Raw genomic sequence first — 20,266 nt, 5'->3', positions numbered from 1 at the left:
CTCAATAGATTGACACCGCATTCAAAGGCTGACAGCCACGACTTTCAAACACTCCATGGCCCAAGGACTTTTCTACCTTTTGAAAGCAGGTATGTGTGTCTAGATTTTAAAATAAGCACTCTTTAAATGTACAAATCTTGCATTTTCTCACAAGTTACCTTGGAGTCGGAGGCAATATTGGCCACTGACAGATGATGGTTGCTCGCTCTTCTCTTTCTCTCTTGCTTTGCTTCATCATGACAACTTCTGTACCTGCTGCTCACAGCTCTCCACGCCTATTTAAGCAAATTCAAAAATAAATTTGTGCAATTTTTAGGTAGACTTTAACTGAAAGGGGGGTTTTGTGACCCTTTAAAGAGCATGTCATGTTGTATTTTAAAATGCTATGGTTTAAATGCATCTAACGTCAGAATACATTGTAATAATCACAACTTGCATAATATTAGAATCATTGTGTAATGATTTAGTTTTAATGATTTTCTGTAAACCTCTTACTTTTATAACCCAACTCTTCTCTGATTGGTCAGCAGCCCAAGTCAGTTTTGATTGGTCTTTTTCATATCCATTCTGTATGAAACAAAATGCCCATTTCCAAGTGATTATATGTCACAGACAGGAGGGAATTATGCAAATGTAATTTTTTTGATCATGTTGACATAGATCAGCAGCAGGCAAAAGATTTGAAAATATAACTCTTTAAGGCAATTGTGAGCTGACTCAATACTGAGCTGACTGAAGCAATAATTTTATCATCCACTTTTTTATTGATTTACAGCTTTTACATTGAATGACTACGACATTACAAACTGCTTTTTTTTTTTTTTCAAAAACGCATATGACCTGCTCTTTAACTAATCCCAAGCAAGAATATTAGATAAACCTAGATAGTTTTTACCCTTTGATGTGTATGTAATAAATATGAAATAAACTAATTGTTTTAAATCTTTATATTTGGTGTTCAATCTAGCTTTGTGAATGTTCTTCTTGCAGACGTTCCATCTGTTTTTGAAACTTATAACGCTGAAATGAAGAGCATATCAGTGATAAAGGGAAGTCCTGGGGTTCTTCAGACTGATGTTACTGAATTACATGGAGATGAGCTGATAGTGTGGAGGTTTGGAGATGAAGGAAAACTCCTGGCTAAAGAAGATAAAGAGACCAAGAGTCCACCATATTATAATAGTGATGAGAGATTCAGACACAGACTGGAGCTGATTGACCAGACCGGATCTCTGACCATCAAGAATGTAGTATACAAAGATGCTGGACTTTATACAGTAAAGATCAGCAACAACAAACAGACAACATACAAGAGATTCATAGTTTCAGTCAGCAGTGAGTAACTAATATTTGATGACTTAGAATAATTCAGATGATCTGATTTAAAAGGCTTATGTCACATCTTTCATTGAATATAAAAATAAGTCTCACTTTTTCATTATAGTATCTTTAATAGCTCTGTTTATAGTGTTTGTTATAGTTCAGACTGTTCAAAATGACTGTCTTTATTGTACAGGTACAGGACTGTCTCCAGCTGCTGTAGCAGCAATTGTTCTGCTGCTGCTGCTGCTGTTTGCAGCTGCAGCTGGATTTAGTTTTCTTTGTCATCGTCGCAAAATCTATGAACTACAGAAAGATAAAAGTAAGTATTACCTTTGACCAAGCAAGAAAAAAAAATTACTTCTTCTGTGGCATGGTAGAGTGTAAAAGTGTAGCATTTTATTGTCACTTCATTTTTATTGGGACATGTGTGCTTTTAACATTCACATGTTGTCAGGATCAACAGCAGTGCTTTTGAGCTCATGATTCTAAAAAAAAGCTTAAATTTATTTTCCTTGTGATCATGACAACATGTACTTTTATTTTAACGATGATTATTTCTTCTTTCAATCAAAAGGAAAAAAAGGTTTTCGAGTAAAACATGCATTTTACCATTTAATGCACTTCTATGGTGATCATTGGTTTAAACTTATAAAAAGCAGTTTTAAAGACTCTTAATTATCGCTGTCTTGCATAGTGAAACAATCTATCATTTACTTCACATCACTTCATATCTATCATATGTTACAAACCCCTGATGTTAGTCTAGGGGATGGTGGGGTTTGACATTCAGGTGTAATTAAAATATATTAATACAAACAGTGAATAAGTGCAAAAGACGACCAAAATAATACCAAAATTGCGATTTTTATTTATATTTCCCAGAAGTGAACAAAACAACGAATAAATCCAAAATAAAGAAAATAAAGTAAGGCAAAATATACTATTTACAATATTTACAACACTGAGACAAATACAAGACTAGGAAAAAGGAGAGCTGGCATAAGGGACGTGGGCGGTGCTAAAGAAACGAAAAGAACAAAACCCAAACTAAATCTAACTCCTCAGAAGCATCTAGCTAACTAACTATGTGAAACAAAATAATTACACGCGAAGAGTCTTCCGAGTCCTTACTGTCTACTCTATCTATCTATCTATCCAAAAGTACAAGGGGTGGCGCTCGCCCCTAACCTAATGTACTATACAGAAGAGTAGTCCTAAGTGTTGCAAAATGTATGTCACGTGACCTTCTTACCTGTCCGCTCCGTCCAAGCCTCGTTAACAACGTTTAAACAGAGAAATGGAGTGATATACGAAAAACGGACGGATAACGTGCACACAGAAACGGGCAACAACAAAATACACAGTTAGACGGGTTCTTTCGTAACGCAATGCAACAAGAAAACAAGATAAATAAGGTAAACTTTAAAAAAGATATACAATATCCATATTATTTAAAAAAAAAAAAAAACTTGTCAGACGTTAGCTCTGGGATGCAAGCGTTGGTAATTAAGCATAAGTTAGTTTTTTTTATTTTATTTTTTAAAGAAATTGATTGTTTTGTTAGGTCATTGATACTAAACCACTGAAACCTGTAAACTTCATTTCTTTTTGACTGATGGAAGAAGGAAATAATCATCTTTCATAACAAGGGTGTTGTGACTCTGAAAGTGAACTTTAAAACCAATGGCTTTGTAGAGATCTCTCATTAAGTTTTAATAAAGAAATTCTGGAAATGTTGAAAAAAATACTCTGATTTTATACAGAAAAAACAATGTTTTACTTGAAGAAAATAATTAAAGAGAATAATTGGTTTTCTGTTCTTTGTTTTCAGTAGTATTTATCACCTGTTTTTATCATTCAAAACAGAGCAAACTGCCTACTTAATCTAATAGCAAAATTTTCTTTCTGTTTGTTTTTATTTATTTCTTTTTTGGTCACAAATGAAGAGGAGCAGTATGTGCAGCAAGGAGGATCTGTCACTCTAGAGCCAGACGCTGAAATAGAAAGAGATGATAAAATACAGTGGATGTTTGGAGATGAAAAGTGTCCAATCGCAAAAATGATGAAAAAAATGACTGGAGGGACCAGAGAGATAACATATCCTGATGAGAGCATCAGAGACAGACTGGAGCTGGACGAGAAGACTGGATCTCTGACCATTAAGAACATCACTATTAAACACACTGGAGATTATAAAGTGAAGATCAGCAGTAGAAGAAAAATCCAAATAAATATGTTCTGTATTATAATTAAAGGTGAGTTTTTTGTGCTTTAAAATGAACACAGATTAGCATTCATTTAAACAAAGGGTTACACAGGTAACATGGATCTGTGAATGAAGTCAACACTCCACATTATGGGTCAGCGAGCCTTGCTTAAGTTGTGCTCACACTGCGATTTTGACATGATTTAGTTGTCTGAGACAAATTTGGAAAACAATGAATCGGTGTTCTTTGATTACTAGTTTGACATGTTCATCGACAGCCACTTCAATTCCAAGAAGAACACATTCATAAAAATATTGATCAATTCTGATTGTGTCTGTATTATAATTTTTCAAAATTAATGATTATTTCTTTACATTTGCTATTAAAGGGCACCTATGGTAAAAAATCCACTTTTCAAGCTGTTTGGACAGACATATGTGCATGTATGGTGTATAGACCGTCATATTGGGGTGATATAAGCACACCCAGTGCTTTTTTTTTTCAATTTAACAACATAAAAAACGGTGGACCAGTTAGAGCGGTTTTCAAACCGACCGCAACTTTATGTAGGAGTGCGGTCCCCCCCCGCCCACCAATATTGATTGACAGGCGTGTCATCATATCCTCAGTTTGTTGATTCACGTCCGCCATTTTCAGCGTGAGTCGAAGCGATATCACTAAAGGAACACGCTAGCTCTATTTTTAGATGCAAGGCTCATTGGGCTCAACACAAGATCAATATTCTCCACATTATCGCTCTAATCGGAATTATTGGTTGTATCTTTAGGTAGGTTTGCAAACATGTGTACTTCTCATTGAGTCTACCTTATACTTCAGCCGTTTGCATTTCTCGCTTTCCCAGAAGCTCCCTGTGATCTTAACTAGCATGCGTTTTAGAATTATAAACATCGGTTTCTATCAGCGTACACTCAAGTCGACGGCTGGGCGCCGCGGACCGCTGCAGAAACCTATGTTTAGAATTCAAAAATGCGTGGCGCGACGATTCGGGACACTTCATGTATCTGCCGCGCCACAGAGAGTGTCTGGTGTGCTGTGTCGCGGCTTCGAGCGGCGCATCCCGTGCCTCAGTCAAAGTTAATTCAGTGTGCGTGGTTATTAATTTCTGTGTACAAGCTCGGCACTTGAAACTAACACACAGTTGGCTGTAAAACTGTACAAAGACACACATGATTTTGTACTCTCTGCTTGGTCTGTGTCAGAGTCGTATATGTACGACTGAATGCTGTACCTCGCAGTCTGCCTGTCAGACTCTGTTGCAAACGCAGAGCGGGTGAGCTCATGGCCCCGCCCCCTTGTTACGTTGGCGGGAAGCCGAAACTAATTTACATGTGAAGCAACACACCCCTAAATCAGCGAGCTGTGGACACGCCCCCAACATGACACTTTTTAACACATTATAATAAAAAATCTGAATTGTGTTTTAAACTGAACCTAAACTGGCACACTCAGAAGAGCCATAATATTATTATTAAATCATAAAAAAGAGGTAAACTATGTGCCCTTTAAATTATGCGATGAGCTCTTTTTCAGGTCTATCATATACTGTATATTGTATATTCTATCATAAAGACTAATATTATCCTGTCACTCAAAGCAACAAATGGAGCAAACAACGAACCAATTTCTTTCCATCAAACAACTCTTACAATGTCTGGGAGGACGAGCCTCTTTTCAGCTGTATTTGTAGACTGAATGTGATTGTAATTTGATAGCCTTAGCGAGGCTTCTACACTCATATTATGGCATGCTGACTGAGATGAAATAAAACTTAATATTAATAGTTAACTTTTGAAGTAAATTGGGAGGAGAAGAGATATTGTTTTAGGACAACTCTGATAAAGTGTTTTGATCGCCTTAAAATGTTGACTACCCTAGTTTGTTAATGGAATTGTCATTTAAAGTATTTCGTGCTTTCTTCACTTTATTTAATATTACAGTGAAAAAAACGAATGGACAGAAATTTTACTGGGAAGATTTCTTCATATATAATGCACATGAATAGAAAAATACTGCATTTAGATTAGCATTGTTTTGTTGTAATATATTAGAGTTTTAGCATCTCATATTTACCTCTGCAGTTTGTTCTTGCTTTCACATTTACAGCATATTTCTGTCTCTTTGTGCCCAAAGCAGTTTTGCTGAGTCGCCTGTTGTAATGTCTTCATTTGTCTGTTTCTGTTACACGAAGAGGAGAAAGTGACAGTCATGGAGGGAAGGACAGCTGTTTTACACAGTGGCACAGAAATACAGACCGATGATCAGATAGAATGGAGGTTTAACACTGATGAGTCTCCCATAGCTGAAATCAAAGATGGACGAAAGATCTTTCCATCTGATGGTCCTGGTGGGATATTCAGAACCACGCTAAGCCTGGACGAGAAGACAGGATCTTTGACCATCAAGAACATCAGAAATGAACATGCTGGGGGTTATCATCTAATTATCAAGAATAGAAGCACCAAGCACCATGACAGAAGATTCATTACTAAAGTAATTGGTGAGTTTTCGAAGTTCTCCACATACATTTTTTAGTTCAGGTAAATCAACTTAAAATGTACTCCAGTTACACTACAAATCATTTCCGTCTTCATAAATTTAATCATTTTCCACTGCAGACACAATTTGATTCTTGCTGGAAATGTTTGGCAAACTGATACTGAGACAGTTCAGTGTTTCCTCTAGGATTTTTTCCAACTGTGGCGGCAGGCCTTTTACACAAATCTTCCAACTACCTATGGCGTTATTTCAATGACAAGTGTTGTGAGCGCAGTGCTACAAGTCGAGATCACATTCATGTAATACGAGCATGCGAATCTCTGCTTGCGTGCCGATTTCCTCTGTTCGTGCACAAAACTTCTCGCACCCCTCAATGTACGCTGCTCAAGCTTAATTTTCTTGTGTGCTCTCAAATAAACGCTGCTGAAGTGCAATTTAGTGCGTTTATGTAACGAGTATGTCTCCAACATTTATTAGATTTGCTAGGAATATTTATGAATGTCTCCAATAGACCTACAGAGCGGCATTAACGTGTCCTGGAGTAAAGTGAAACGGCTATAAACTCCAGCAAGATAAAGTCATAATATGCAGAACCATAGACCTTTATCTATAAATAAAGTATAATTATGGAAACTGTGTTCATCTTAACTGAAAGCTACGTCGTGTTTGCTGGCCTCACGCATCACGCACCTGTCTGTCAGTCAGCATGTCACCTTAAAGGGTTAAACAAATAACACAAAGCACTACTGTGATTACAGAAAAGGTTGCTCTGTAATAATTTACTTGCCTTTTAATACGCTTTGGTGCGATTATAACCTGCTATTTAAAAACAAAAACAACGACTGTTGTTTTGAATAAGAAGCTTTAATGTAGCCATGGCGGGATGAATTTTGATGTGGCGCCCTGCAATGGAAGAATGAATGTAGCGGAAACCATGCAGTTTGTTGTGCATAACTGTAAAATCTTTAGTGTTGTCATGATTACAAAGTGAGTTTAACCTCTTCTACTTTAACTCTTCACAGCTTTCTTTATCATGTTTTATAGATGGGACAGAATAGACAATGGGTTAAATATCAAAAGTATTGTTATTATTATAAAATCCTCAAAGTATCGGATTATGGTATGTTTTAAATCTTTAGCAATGTGATCATTATCCAAGCATTTAAATATCATCTTACTGAGACATCACTCTTATAAAATTATGTTTATTATTTGTCATTATTTTGAAGTTTGTTTGCTGTCCTAAAATGGTACAGATTATAAGAAAATAATTGTACAATAGTGTTAATTATACAATAGGTTTTGAAGATAACAATAATGTTAATCCCATTTCCCCCCTGAAATATAGTGTAACCTAAACATTAATGTAAATATCTTCAATTTATTTATCATTTTTTAAGCTTCAGATAATGAATCTACAATTTGTGTAGATTTTCTGCTTGTATTCAACAAATTTAGGTGTCCTTAACTACTGAAAAATCATTTGGGTTATGTTTCTACATAAATTGGCAAGGAAAAATGCTATTGTATTAGGGCTGCACAGTATTGAAAAAAAAAAATGGACATTGCTATATATATTTTTTTTTCTGCAAAGTATATTGCAATATGAATACAGCTTCAACAGACTGATTGAAAAGCCCTATTTGGAAATAAAATAAATAAATTAGATAGTGTTAGATTGTTTTGGGGTTGTAGGGGATTCACAGTTAAACCCAGTGATCTGTTAAGATAGATGAACACCAGGAATCAGAGATGCCCCTTAAAACAGAGTGTGAAGGGGAGGTGCTTCAAAATGTACCCCTAAAAAATGGGACACCACTACAACACTTGCATACGTCATCATATGTCATTGCGAGCTCTTACTTCACATGAGATCAGACGATGGCAACTGCTGTAGTTATTCCAGTTGCGTTCTTTTTTTGATCACTGAAGGCAACAATATCATGTTATCATAATGATATAATGTGGTAATAAGCTCATAACTGTACTGTGCATTTACACCGTGGCCATATTCATGTAAACACACGAAAACAACATTAACATTATAGCAGACACTGTAAAAAGCTCCTTTTTAGCCACTAGACTTTTCTGACAGGGTATTCCAGTGTCAGATGTGAAAGTATGTTGTGGGATTGCTATACAGGAGTTATTATCATGGATTATAGATAGACAAATTCAGCGTTTTTTACCGCGTACAGCTCTGTGTTGTATTATACTCAAAAAGGTAATGGAATTGTGTCAAACAGCTGTTACCGATCTATTGGAGGCTAAAAAGAGAGCATCGGTAGCTTTGCAGCTGTATTTATAAACCTATTGTGTGCAGGTGTGGTGAATTTGATAAAGTGAAGCCTGATTTAAACTACGACATCGAGTGACTGCTGTAGTTGTAAGCATTTATATTTCTGTGTTGCTCTATATTATGTTCTGTTTTTTGGGTTTACATCGAAAATGCGAGTGATTCTACTGTAGAAGCAGTTCAAACTCTCACTTATTCAAAGAAGAAAAAGTCCAACAACTTTATTTATAAAGTTAACATTTGTTTTTACCTCTATAGTTTGTTCTTGCTCTCACATTTACAAAACATTCCTGTCTCTTTTTGTACAATGAAGCTTTACTGACTCGCCTGTTATGTCTTCATTTCTCTGTTTCTGTGGCACAAAGAGGAGAAAGTGAGAGTCATGGTGGGAGATACAGCTGTTCTGAAGAGTCCTGCAGGAATACAGACTGATGATCAGATAGAATGGAGGTTTAACACTGATGAGTCTCCTATAGCTAAAATCAAAGATGGACAGATCTTTCCATCTGCTGATCCTGTTGGGAGATTTAGAAACATGCTAAGCCTGGACAAGAAGACTGGATCTCTAACCATCAGGAACATCAGACCTGAACATGCTGGTGGTTATCAACTAATTATTAAGAATAGAAGCACAGGAGCTTGTGTCAAAAGATTCACCGTTGCAGTCATTGGTGAGTATTGGAAGTCTTTATGTTTTATGAAGTTCTCTTCATACATTGTTTTTTGTTTCAGGTAATTCAGCTCAAAATATATTGAGATTTAAAGCTGAATGTTATGGTAGTACAGTGTTTAGCACTGTCGCCTCACAGCAAGAAGTTTCCTTCAAGTCCCAGCTGGGTCAGTTGGTATTTGTGTGAAGTTTTTATGTTCTCCTTGTATTGGAGTGGGTTTCCTCCAGGTGCTCCGGTTTCCCCCACAGTCCAAAGACATGCGCAGTCCAAAGACAATTCTATAGGTGAATTGAATAAACAAAAATTGGCCGTAGTGTATGTGTGTGTGTTTCCCCAGTACTGGGTTGCGGCTGGAAGGGCATCCACTGCATAAAACATATGCCGGAATAGTTAGTGGTTCATTCCACTGTGGTGACCACTGATAATCAGGAACTAAGCCGAAGGAAAATCATCAATGAATTGTTACAACCCCTGGGCAGTCTAGGTGGGGTTGCACAGTGAGTGAAGCAGTAAGTGAGCTATTTACAAAATCACAACCAAAACAAAACATTAATTTGAAAGATTAATTCAAAGAAACAATCAAAACCAAACCGTCTTACTAATATTAAATCCCCTCTAATCTAGTCTAATAAACAAAAATGTGAAAAATAAATCTTCAATGTCCAAGACGTCTTACCTAAGCTACACTAACTATCCATTTAACCAAAAATACACAAGTTGGCGCTCACCCCCTTTCCTCTAGACCAGGGGTCACCAATCTCTGTCCTGAAGGCAGAGTGTCCCTGCAGGGTTTAGCTCCAACTTGCATCAACACACCTGCCTGGGTGTTTTAAGTATACCTAGTAAGACCTTGATTAGCTTGTTCAGGTATGTTTGATTAGGGTTGGAGCTAAAATCTGCAGGACACCGGCCCTCCAGGACCGAGTTTGGTGACCCCTGCTCTAGACAGTTGAACTCCTATGTCAGGAGTGTCCAAACTCGGTCCTGGAGGGCCGTTGTCCTGCTGAGTTTAGCTCCAACTTGCTTTAACACACCTACCAGGAGGTTTCTAGTATCTAGTAAGAGCTTGATTAGCTGGTTCAGGTGTGTTTATTAGAGTTGGAGCTAAACTCTTCAGGACAACCGGCCCTCCAGGACTGAGTTTGGACACCCCTGTCCTATGTGTTGAAATGTATGTCACGTGACCTACTTACCTACCAGTCTTTCTACCTAACCTCTGTAGGGATACATGATGAAAGGGAATGGATGATTACACATAAGAACAGTGACTAAACCAAAATAACAACACAGTGCAAATGAAGGAAAAGACAGACAATATATTACAACAAAACTGAACAAAATGGGGATATAATCACAGAATCAAGCAAACAAACAAACAAGCACAAAAACCAATGGCAAATCAAGCCAACAAAGACTGACAAACTGCTGGCAGTCACAAAATATATTCTGAGCTGGAGTGATCTGATTGGCTGAGACTGGGACCAAGTTGCTTCTGAGGAACCAATCAGCATAAGGCAGTGTCAGGATTGGTTGTATCAAGTAGAGGTGAACCAGCCAATCAGAAACAGTAGTAGGGAAAAACAAGGAAGTGAACTGATGGAAAGAAAAACACAATGAGACACATAATACAAACATAAATAACCAATACATGCTGGCACGTAACAGAATGAATAATTAATGGTATCATTTCCCACTGCAGCCACAATTTGCTGCTTATAATGCTATTTCACGTGCGTTCACACTACAGAGAAACTAAGCCTTCAGCAACAATCCAGGGTTGACAAAAGTATCGAGTTCGGTACAGAAATTTTACAAACATCCATTTCTTATGGAGAGAGATTAGACTCAATAATAATTCACGCAAAAGACACGATGTACACATGCGTAGCCAAATTCACGTACGTAAAATATTTATTTATACTTACAAAAACAATTCACATGCACAAAATAAAAATACATTTTCATAAAATACGTTTCACAAATGCAAAACACCATTTGCAAATATATAAGAGTGTACAAAAAGTTTTGAATGTTTAAAATTCACGAGTTCATCCTTAATGAGAATGTGCAAATCCTCTCTCACATACGACTCACCCTGAATACGAGTGTGTGCATTTTTGAGACTTTCCTGTCAGCACACACCTCCCACGTGAGTCACTCGTGCCCTGTAGCCAATAAGATGCGAGCTTACATGTTGGTTAGAGGAACAGACTGCGCAAAAGGAGCGCAGAGTGGTTGACATCGAGTACAGCTCTAATCTGATTGGCTGAGAGGTACGAGTTGCCTGTTTCTGGCAGGAAAGTCTCAAAAATGCACACACTCGTATTCAGGATGAGTCGTATGTGAGAGAGGATTTGCACATTCTCATTCAGGATGAACTCGTGAATTTTAAACATTCAAAACTTTTTGTACACTCTTATATATTTGCAAATGGTGTTTTGCATTTGTGAAACGTATTTTATGAAAATGTATTTTTATTTTGTGCATGTGAATTGTTTTTGTAAGTATAAATAAATATTTTACGTACGTGAATTTGGCTACGCATGTGTACATCGTGTCTTTTGCGTGAATTATTATTGAGTCTAATCTCTCTCCATAATTTCTCGCTAACATTTAAGTGCATATTTGAACACAGCTGATTGGCAATTGCGTTTACCTGCTCAGTCGATTCATCAGAGGATCACTCCTATGTCAGCTCATAGATATACCAGCTGATTCATGCAGCTTTAAAATGCTCCAGTGTCTGTATATCTGTCTTTGCACTCAATGAACATCGCCGGTTAAGAGTGGTGAACCGATGACCTTCATGACCAAACACAGTAATTTCTGTTGAGCACGTAAATACAATGGCCAATCAGTGTTGTTTAAAGGTCTTGTGAAGTGCTTTGTATAGTGCATTTTTATTCGATGTTTGACGTAATTTCAACTGAAAAACAAAGAGAGGGTGGGACAGAGTAGCTCCTCCTCCTATTTAAAAACAGCCAATAGCGGTTTGTTTCCCACCGCTCTGCCAGTGAGAGTGGTTGATCTTAAGCGCATCAAATAAAAAGCAAATGCGAAGCTTCTTGAAGGGGGCGGGGCATGTTAGATACTAGAGAGCTCTTGATTGGTCAAGATTTGAGGAGAAACTGAAGTATGAGGTGATGAGAAAAAAATGGACGCTGAAGTTACTACAAGCTTTATTAATATCAGTTTTATATTTTCTAAACGCAAATTTTGTCATTGTTTTGTACCACACTAGCTTATAGATATACTTGGCTATACAAGACTAACATACTAACATTTAAAAAAAACGTATTTTAATTTCACTGGACCTTTAAGTTCATGCTTAACATTGCTCAAATGTTAGCGACAAATGGACGTTTGTATAGTTTCAGAATTGATTGGTACCGAACTCAATACTTTTGACAATGGTTATTGCTATGGTTACTACTAAAGTTTGAGAGAAGCACATTTATTTTAAACTGACAGAAACCACCTATGCATTAAACAATTTTAGAGTCAATAATGTCAACAGACCATGGAATATTTATAAATAATGTCATTATTTTGTTCTGGGCACGTTAACGTATTAATTAATAAAAAATCTACAGTTTCCATTTATTTTCCTTTGGGTTAGTCTCAATTTCATAGGCTCCCACAGTTTAATGAACCGCCAACTATTCCGGCATACTGTATGTTTTACATACTGTACGCCACAGATTCCCTTCAAATCACAATCTAGTACTCGGAAACACCCATACGAACTTATTCACACTCATACACTACGGTCAATTAATAACCGGAGCACCCAGAGGAAGCCCATTCCAACACAGGGAGAACATGCAAACTCCACACTGAAACGTCAACTGACCCAGCGACTTTCTTGCTGTGAGGTGACAGTGCTAACCGCTGAGCTGCCGTGCCACCAAGTTTTTATTATTCATTCATTCATTCATTCATTTATTCATTCATTCATTCATATTCTTTTCGGCTTAGTCCCTTTATTAATCAGGGGTCGCCACAGCGGAATGAACCACCAACTATTCTGGCATATGTTTTATGCAGCGGATCCCTTTCCAACGACAAACCAGTACTGGGAAACACCTATACACACTCATTCACACTCATGCACTACGCCCAGTTTAGCTTATTTACTTCACTTATAGCGCATGTCTGTGGACTGTGAAGGAAACCGGAGCACTCGGAGTAAACCCACGCCAATGTAAGGGTCCATCTATTAGTACTATGACGAAACTAACAGCATGGGTGAAGGTTAAATAAATACGTGTAAGCTTTTTTAGCACATGTGAAAAGAAATATTTTTTTTGTTAAAATTTATTTAATTAATTTCCAACTCTTGGAAATAATAATAATTTGATCTGACTCCAATTTATAATCATTTAAATTTAGATTTATCTAATTCAAGCTGATTGCATTGTGCAATTACGATTTTAGAATGGAGAGGCAGCACGAATGATAAAAATACCAAATGCAGAAATAGGATGATCACATGCATATGTTGAGACGCAGGATATCCTCACACAAGAGGGCTGGTGATGTGCTGCACAGTGCCTATTTATCGTGTTTGGCCATACACCCAAAGCACTTCCCAATCATGAGGGGGAGTCTCTTCATACCACCAACAGTGTGCAGCTGAATGATGGTGCTCACTGACAGTATAGTGTCCCCTTCACTATACTGGGGCATTAGGACTCACACAGACTGCAGGTTGAGTGCCCCCTGCTGGCCTCACTAACACCATTTCCAACAGCAATCTGGTTTTCCCATGTGGTCTCCCAGTCCTGCTTATGCCGAGTTGAGACTGCATAATTTTAGCCCCGATTTGGACTCGCCGACAAATGCTTGAAATCACAGGCAAATCGGTGCTTGTTCTCGCGAGTAACAGTCACACAATGTGAACTATCAAAGATGTGATCTGAAAGAATCGCCGATGAGTTGCCAATGCCCGTGAGATATTTGGCATGCTAAATAAATGGAGCTGTCAGCGATTCAAATTATGCCGTGTGAAATGAGTTTTGACTGAAAATAACATCCGCGATCACCCCCAGCCAATGAGAGAGCAGCATTCACTAGTGTGTGTACCTGCAGGCCAGCGGGAGGTTGGGCGAGAAGTTAAAAGCGCTCATTTTCAGTTTATTCGGACCCAAGAACTAGAGGAAAAACTACTGTAAAATTGGCAGGAGCACTGTGTCTGTTTAACGTGTCATGTGAGCAATATCACAACCGGGTCAAAAAAGAAAAAAAGCTGAGGAGAAATTGCTAATTCCCTTCAAACCCAGGTGAGCAAATATGTACATTTCTACCCACTTAAAGGCTTCTTTCTCATTATGCAGTTAATAACTAAAGATATACTAAGTGTCTTTGGTTGTGAGACGTAGTTTGGACGAAGTTGTCGGCGAAGTCATGCAGTGTGAAACTCCCTGTCGCCGATCCATCTTGCAGTGTAAACAAAGCAGCGACAAAACGCTAGCCCAGATAGTCATGCAGTGTGAAAACATCTGTGACTACTTTGAAAATCATGCAGTCTGAACTCGGCATTAGCTTTAGTGAGTAACCTGTCTTGGGCTGCAGGGTGATATGGCTGTGGCAATAGTGCTAACTGATCAAAGCTACTGACAATACATTTTAATTAAACCTAGGTACTGTTTAGTAACACTGTTTTTAGTAATATGGGTTTAGTATCATCCTTGCAGTAACATTCCTTTAGGAGTTTAACTCTCCATTTATGTATAGTTAACTGGTGATCTGGGATTAACCCGGCCAGACTGATGTACATAAATATGTGATTGTTTTGTTGAATATAAAGTATATGTATGCAGCTATATTTTGTTTTATTTAATTTAGTAATGTATTTAGTCACCTGATCATTTAATTATCACTAGATGCCATGTCAGTGGCAAATAGCTTAAGTTTTAGATTGTTCATTTATTTTTAAGTAAAGATTTACAAGATACATTAGTAAACAGAACACACCTCAGTTGTTTAAAGTGTTTTAAAGTCATTGTTAATCTGTGTGTGCAAGAATTGGATTAATCACAGAAAATCATGTGATTTAATTGCATTTCTTTTCAAATTATCATTGCTCAGCACTAGTTCTCATATATGTTATGATCATCTCATATTAAAATATTCCTTTTTAAACGGTTTGAACTTGTTCTCACATTTACTAAATATGCCTGTCTCCTTGTGTCCAATAAAACCTGTCATAATGTCTGCATCTCTCTGTTTTTGTGTGTTTCTGTCACGTGAAGTGGAGAAAGTGAGAGTCATGGAGGGAAGGACGGCTGTTTTAGAAAATGTTGCAGAAATACGGACTGACGATCATGTAGAATGGACATTTAACTATAAGAAGCCTCCCATAGCTGAAGTCAGAGACGAACAACAGATCTTTCCATTTGCTGTTCATGATGGGATATTCAAAGACAGACTGGAGCTGGACAAGAAGACTGGATCTCTGACCATCAAGAACATGAAACTAGCACATGCCGGGTTTTTTTATCTGAAGATCAAGAATAGTAGTGCATCAATCCAAGACAAACGATTCACAGTTGCTGTCATTGGTGAGTATTTGAGGTCTTTGATTTTTATTTATTTCTTTCCCCTGCATGTGACGAGTCTCCTACTCTTCCTGCTGTGGTTATGAGGTCAAGAGAATGATTTTCACCTGTACTTCTACCTTTAAAAGCCAGCTTTGTTGGCATGTTCCAGAGAGAGAGAGAGAGAGCGCAGAGATAGTGTTTATTTGGTGCTGTTTGTTTTTGCTTTTGTTATGATTTGTGTTTGATTTTTGTTGTTTATTTTTGAGGTTAGAATTGTTCTGTTAGGTACTTAAAGGGCCGGGACACACCAAGCTGATGGTTTGCTAGTGGGCTTTATTGGGCCATTGGTCATCGCCGGTCTGGCTAGTTGGCTTAGGCCCTGTCCATATGAACATGGGTATTTTCAAAACCGCACATTTTTTTTACAATTGTCCACATGAAAATGTAATGTCGGCTTACTGAAACCGAAACTTTCTAAAAACTGGGTTCTGGGAACAGTGTGGATGCTACAACCGGAGTTTATTCCTCAAGATGTCAACGTGTGTGCTGTTTTCTTCTTTCTGATTGGCCAACATGGCTGGGTTCACACCAAACATGGAAGACCCAAATGAGGCAAACTTTCACGGCAAATGCATCGCATATTTCGTGTCATTCGTCCGCGGGAAGATAAACTGTCTCTTTTCTCACATTTGCATTGATTTCTAGGCAGTTTACTTGTGCAAATACTTTTTTTTTTTCTAAGGCACATAGCCAATTCTATTTTTATACCCCTGCCCTTTCCCCTTGGACCTTGAAACAGAGTGTGAAGGGGAAGGGCTTCAACATTTACCCCTAAGAAATGGGACAGCACTGTCTTGCTTCATATGAAATCGACGATTGCTACTGCTATAGTTAATCCAGTTGCATTTTTTTGGTGTTTATCTTCAGGAAAACACTAAAGGCAATGATATCATGTTATCTAACGATCTAATGTGGCAATAAGCTAATAACTGTAGTGTGAATTTACACAGTGGCCATATTCATCTATGTAAAAACAAAAAAACAACATGAACATTATAGCAGACACTAAAAAGCCCGTTCCCAGCAACTAGACTTCTCTGACAGGGTATTTGAGTGACAGAATATTGTGGGACTGCTATACAGGAGTTATTATTAGGGATTATTGATTATTTAGTTTTTATTTTAGCATTGTTTTTAAAGCATGACGGTAAAACATGAGTGCAGTTATGTATATAATAAAATATAAGTCTGTTTGTTGTAAAACTTCGTAATAATGACAAAAATACTAATTTGTGGATATCCTGACTTCTGGGTGCAGCTGTGGCTGGTGTATTCTGGGAAATTTTCTTACCCCTTGGTTTCGAGTGTGGTTCTGAAAATTCTCTGTTGGAAGGGGTATCTAGTCCTTACCTTTAGCCCTACACCTTCAAGCTAAAGAGAATTGGGTATGGGGAAGAGCTAAGGGGTAGAATTGGGATTGGGCCCTAGTTTCCTGTTTTGGTGTGAACCCAGCATAAATGTGTCATTATTACTGCCTGTTAGTTCGGCATGGCCTTAACATGCATCACAGTGCACAGTAACGAAAGTGTGGAAAACCCTGTTAATAAAAATACCCACATATATGACGACATGGCCTTAATGTGGTCCATACATCACCTCTCGTCAGGTTAACGTCAGAGCTCTTCGACTCGATTCAGCGTGTAGAATCGGCAGTGGATCAAAAACCAAAGTGATGTAGGAAGTAAACAATCCTAGTAAAGAAGGAAAACAAAGAGCTACATGTCTCAAATGATATGGATTATTAGATTTTCAGACATATTTGCATGAGTGAATCTCTCAGTGGTGTGACAATTACTGTGATAAAGGTACTAAATGTTCCAATGACACAAGTTAACTCCAGTCCAAATGCACAGGGTAATACGAGTCTACAACTATTAAAAAAACATGTTTTTTTATATCAGCGTGAGAGTGTGTAGAAACATGCAAACACAAGTACATAGAAACAAGTTAACATGAGTCCACAACCACAGCAAAACATATGTTGACTGATAAAGATATCATAACCGACCCTAACATGTGTTGTCCTGAATAGCCCAGTTCGATAAGTTGATTGATAGTTGTGCTGAACCTTTTAACAATTTGAGTTCGAATCCCATTGATGACGTAAATTATAATTATTTTTTGGATTAATATCAAAGGGAAATCTTAATAATATAATTGGTTATAAACTGTTCTCCAACACAAATATTAAAATTAATAATGTTTATAATGACCCCAAGTAATAAGAATATTTATTTGGTATGGGCATGGTTTGTTTATGTAAAAAAGTGATGAATCTGCCAATCTGCAAACGTGAATAGCTTACATCTGAAAAGTTAACATGGTCACAAGTTAAACCGTAGCACCGGCTTCCCTTTGTGGAATGAGAAAACACACTACTGCCCTCCACAGGTGCTGAAAACATATCCTCTCATGCAGATACAGAATGCACGCTTTTGATTAACTCGGCTGTCTTCTGTTTGGTGTGTTCAAGTGCAGCTTTTTTGGTTCAGACGGAACCCGATGCAAGTCGGCACGAGGTGACAACACTGTTGGCTTGGTGTGTCCCAGCCCTAACATCTTGTGACAAGTCAAAACTGTTGTTGTTTTTTTTTTCCATTGCTTTCTTAAATTATATATTTATTCTCTTATGTTAATAAATATTTTCAATGCAACCTTACATTTTTTTTAGGCTATATCCTTCATCATAATTTTGATCTGGCCATGACATGCAGGTAAATCAGCTTAAAATATTTCCAGTTAGAGCACAAATCATGATTAAAGATTAATGTCCACATTTTCCACTGCAGACAAAACTTGTTCCTTGCGGGATTTATTTATTTTTTTGGCAAACTGAAGTTAAGACCGCTTGCTGTTTCAGAATGATAATATCGTGAGAAGACCCAATCATTATCGGGTCCAATTAGAAAGTGAAAAAAAAATCACCCACCCTCCTCCCACTTTTGGTTTTCTCACGATCGTTAACCACCCACCCACCGCCCCCCGGTTATAAAGACTTAAAACACAATGTAATGCAATACATTGATGATTAAGATATATTTACAGTTGAAGTCAGAATTATTACCCCTCTGAATTATTAGCCCCACTTTTTATTTTTTTCCCCCCATTTCTGTTTAACGGAGACAATATTTTTTCAGCACATTTCTAAACATAATAGTTTTAATAACTCATTTCTAATAACTGATTTATTTCCTCTTTGCCATGATGACAGTACATAATATTTGACTAGATATTTTTCAAGACACTTCTATACTGCTTAAAGCGACAATTAAAGGCTCAACTAGCTTAATTAGGTTAACTAGGCAGGTTAGGGTAATTAGGCAAATTATTGTATGATGATGGTTTGTTCTGTAGACTATAGCTTAAAGGGGCTAATAATTTTGACTGTAAAATGGTGCTTAAATTTTTTTTTACTTTCTCCAGAAGAAAAAATATTATCAGACATACTAGCATTTAAATATCAAGACATATTGGGACTTGTAGAGTGACATATTATATTTATATATTTATATTTTGCATATAAAAATGAATAAATTCATTTGTTTTCAATTCTGTCTTTTGGTTTGTTGTGGTTTGAATGTTTTAAGGCTGTGTTTGTAAAATGTTATGGATTAGAACAAGCAAAACAGGCTATCTCCTTGAATGTGACCGAAAGTTTAATTCCTCCTGAGGACTTGAAACCCACAATCAATTTGTACATAAACGAAACATGGCAAAGAGAAAGGGACAACTGCATCAACAATAAATTACATGTAATTAACCCGAAAATAAACGAAAGACATTTAGCAAATTCTAAATTTGAGACCAGGCATGATCAGACGGTCTATACTAGATGTTGAATTGGACATTCTAGGTTGACACATTTATTTTTATTGAATAACGAAGAATCACCTAAATGTAATCACTGGCAGACTGCTCTTACCATAAAACATATTTTGTTGGAATGTAGAAGTTTAAATTCCATTAGACAAAATTTTTATAAGGAGAGTACTTTGATGGACATTTTTAAAAAGGTACCACCAGGAAGAGTTTAAATTATTTATCAAAAATAGAACTGAAAAATCATATTTAACTTTGAATATAATTTTGTGTGGCTTTTATTTATTTATATTTTATTTATTTGTCTAAGTAACTTTTTTACTGTAATACAAATTTGTTTTACTATGTAATATTTTTATGCATATCCATTTTGCCACAAAATAGCCATAAGTTGCTGATGTGGCAATAAATAAAAAAATAAATAAACAGATTAGAACAAAATAAAAGCTCATTAGTGTTAATTATACAGTAGGCTTTAAAAATAGCAAAACGATTAACCATTTTTTTTCCTGAAATGTATGTGTAACCTAAACTTTAATGTATTTAATAATAATAATAATAATAATAATAATAATAATAATCATAATAATAATATATTTTATTTATAACGCGCTGTTCTAAAACCCAAAGCGCTTACAAGAAAGTAAAAACAGCAAAGCACAGTAAACAATAATAAAAATACAATAAAAAACACAGTAAGAATAAAAGAGATATCACAAATTAAAAACAGTCCTAAAAAGATGAGTTTTAAGCAGCTTTTTAAAAGCGTCCAATGAACCGGCATTCCTAATGTTAGTGGGAAGAGCATTCCACAGTTTGGGAGCACGGAAA

The 20,266-nt window shown here is 36.8% G+C and overlaps 1 protein-coding gene across 2 annotated transcripts in view; it reads left to right on the top strand.

The window, feature by feature from the left end:
• Positions 1–883: 883 nt before the first annotated feature.
• LOC130216117 (uncharacterized) overlaps positions 884–20,266 on the top strand; it is a 55,734-nt gene continuing 36,351 nt past the window's right edge. The window contains exons 1-7 of one of the 2 annotated variants that reach the window (XM_056448008.1): positions 884–1,335; positions 1,517–1,642; positions 3,270–3,578; positions 5,740–6,048; positions 8,709–9,014; positions 15,269–15,577; positions 18,288–18,330. In XM_056448008.1, coding sequence (XP_056303983.1) covers positions 1,026–1,335; positions 1,517–1,642; positions 3,270–3,578; positions 5,740–6,048; positions 8,709–9,014; positions 15,269–15,577; positions 18,288–18,330 — 1,712 coding nt within the window. In that variant the 5' untranslated portion in view covers positions 884–1,025. The remainder of the gene's footprint in view (positions 1,336–1,516; positions 1,643–3,269; positions 3,579–5,739; positions 6,049–8,708; positions 9,015–15,268; positions 15,578–18,287; positions 18,331–20,266) is intronic. The other variant, XM_056448009.1, reaches the window with a different exon arrangement.

The sequence above is a fragment of the Danio aesculapii genome, chromosome 22 (genome assembly GCF_903798145.1).
Source record: "Danio aesculapii chromosome 22, fDanAes4.1, whole genome shotgun sequence".
NCBI lineage: Eukaryota > Metazoa > Chordata > Actinopteri > Cypriniformes > Danionidae > Danio > Danio aesculapii.
The sequence above is the reverse complement of the archived record's forward strand: the minus strand, read 5'-3'. Positions and strand labels throughout refer to the sequence as shown.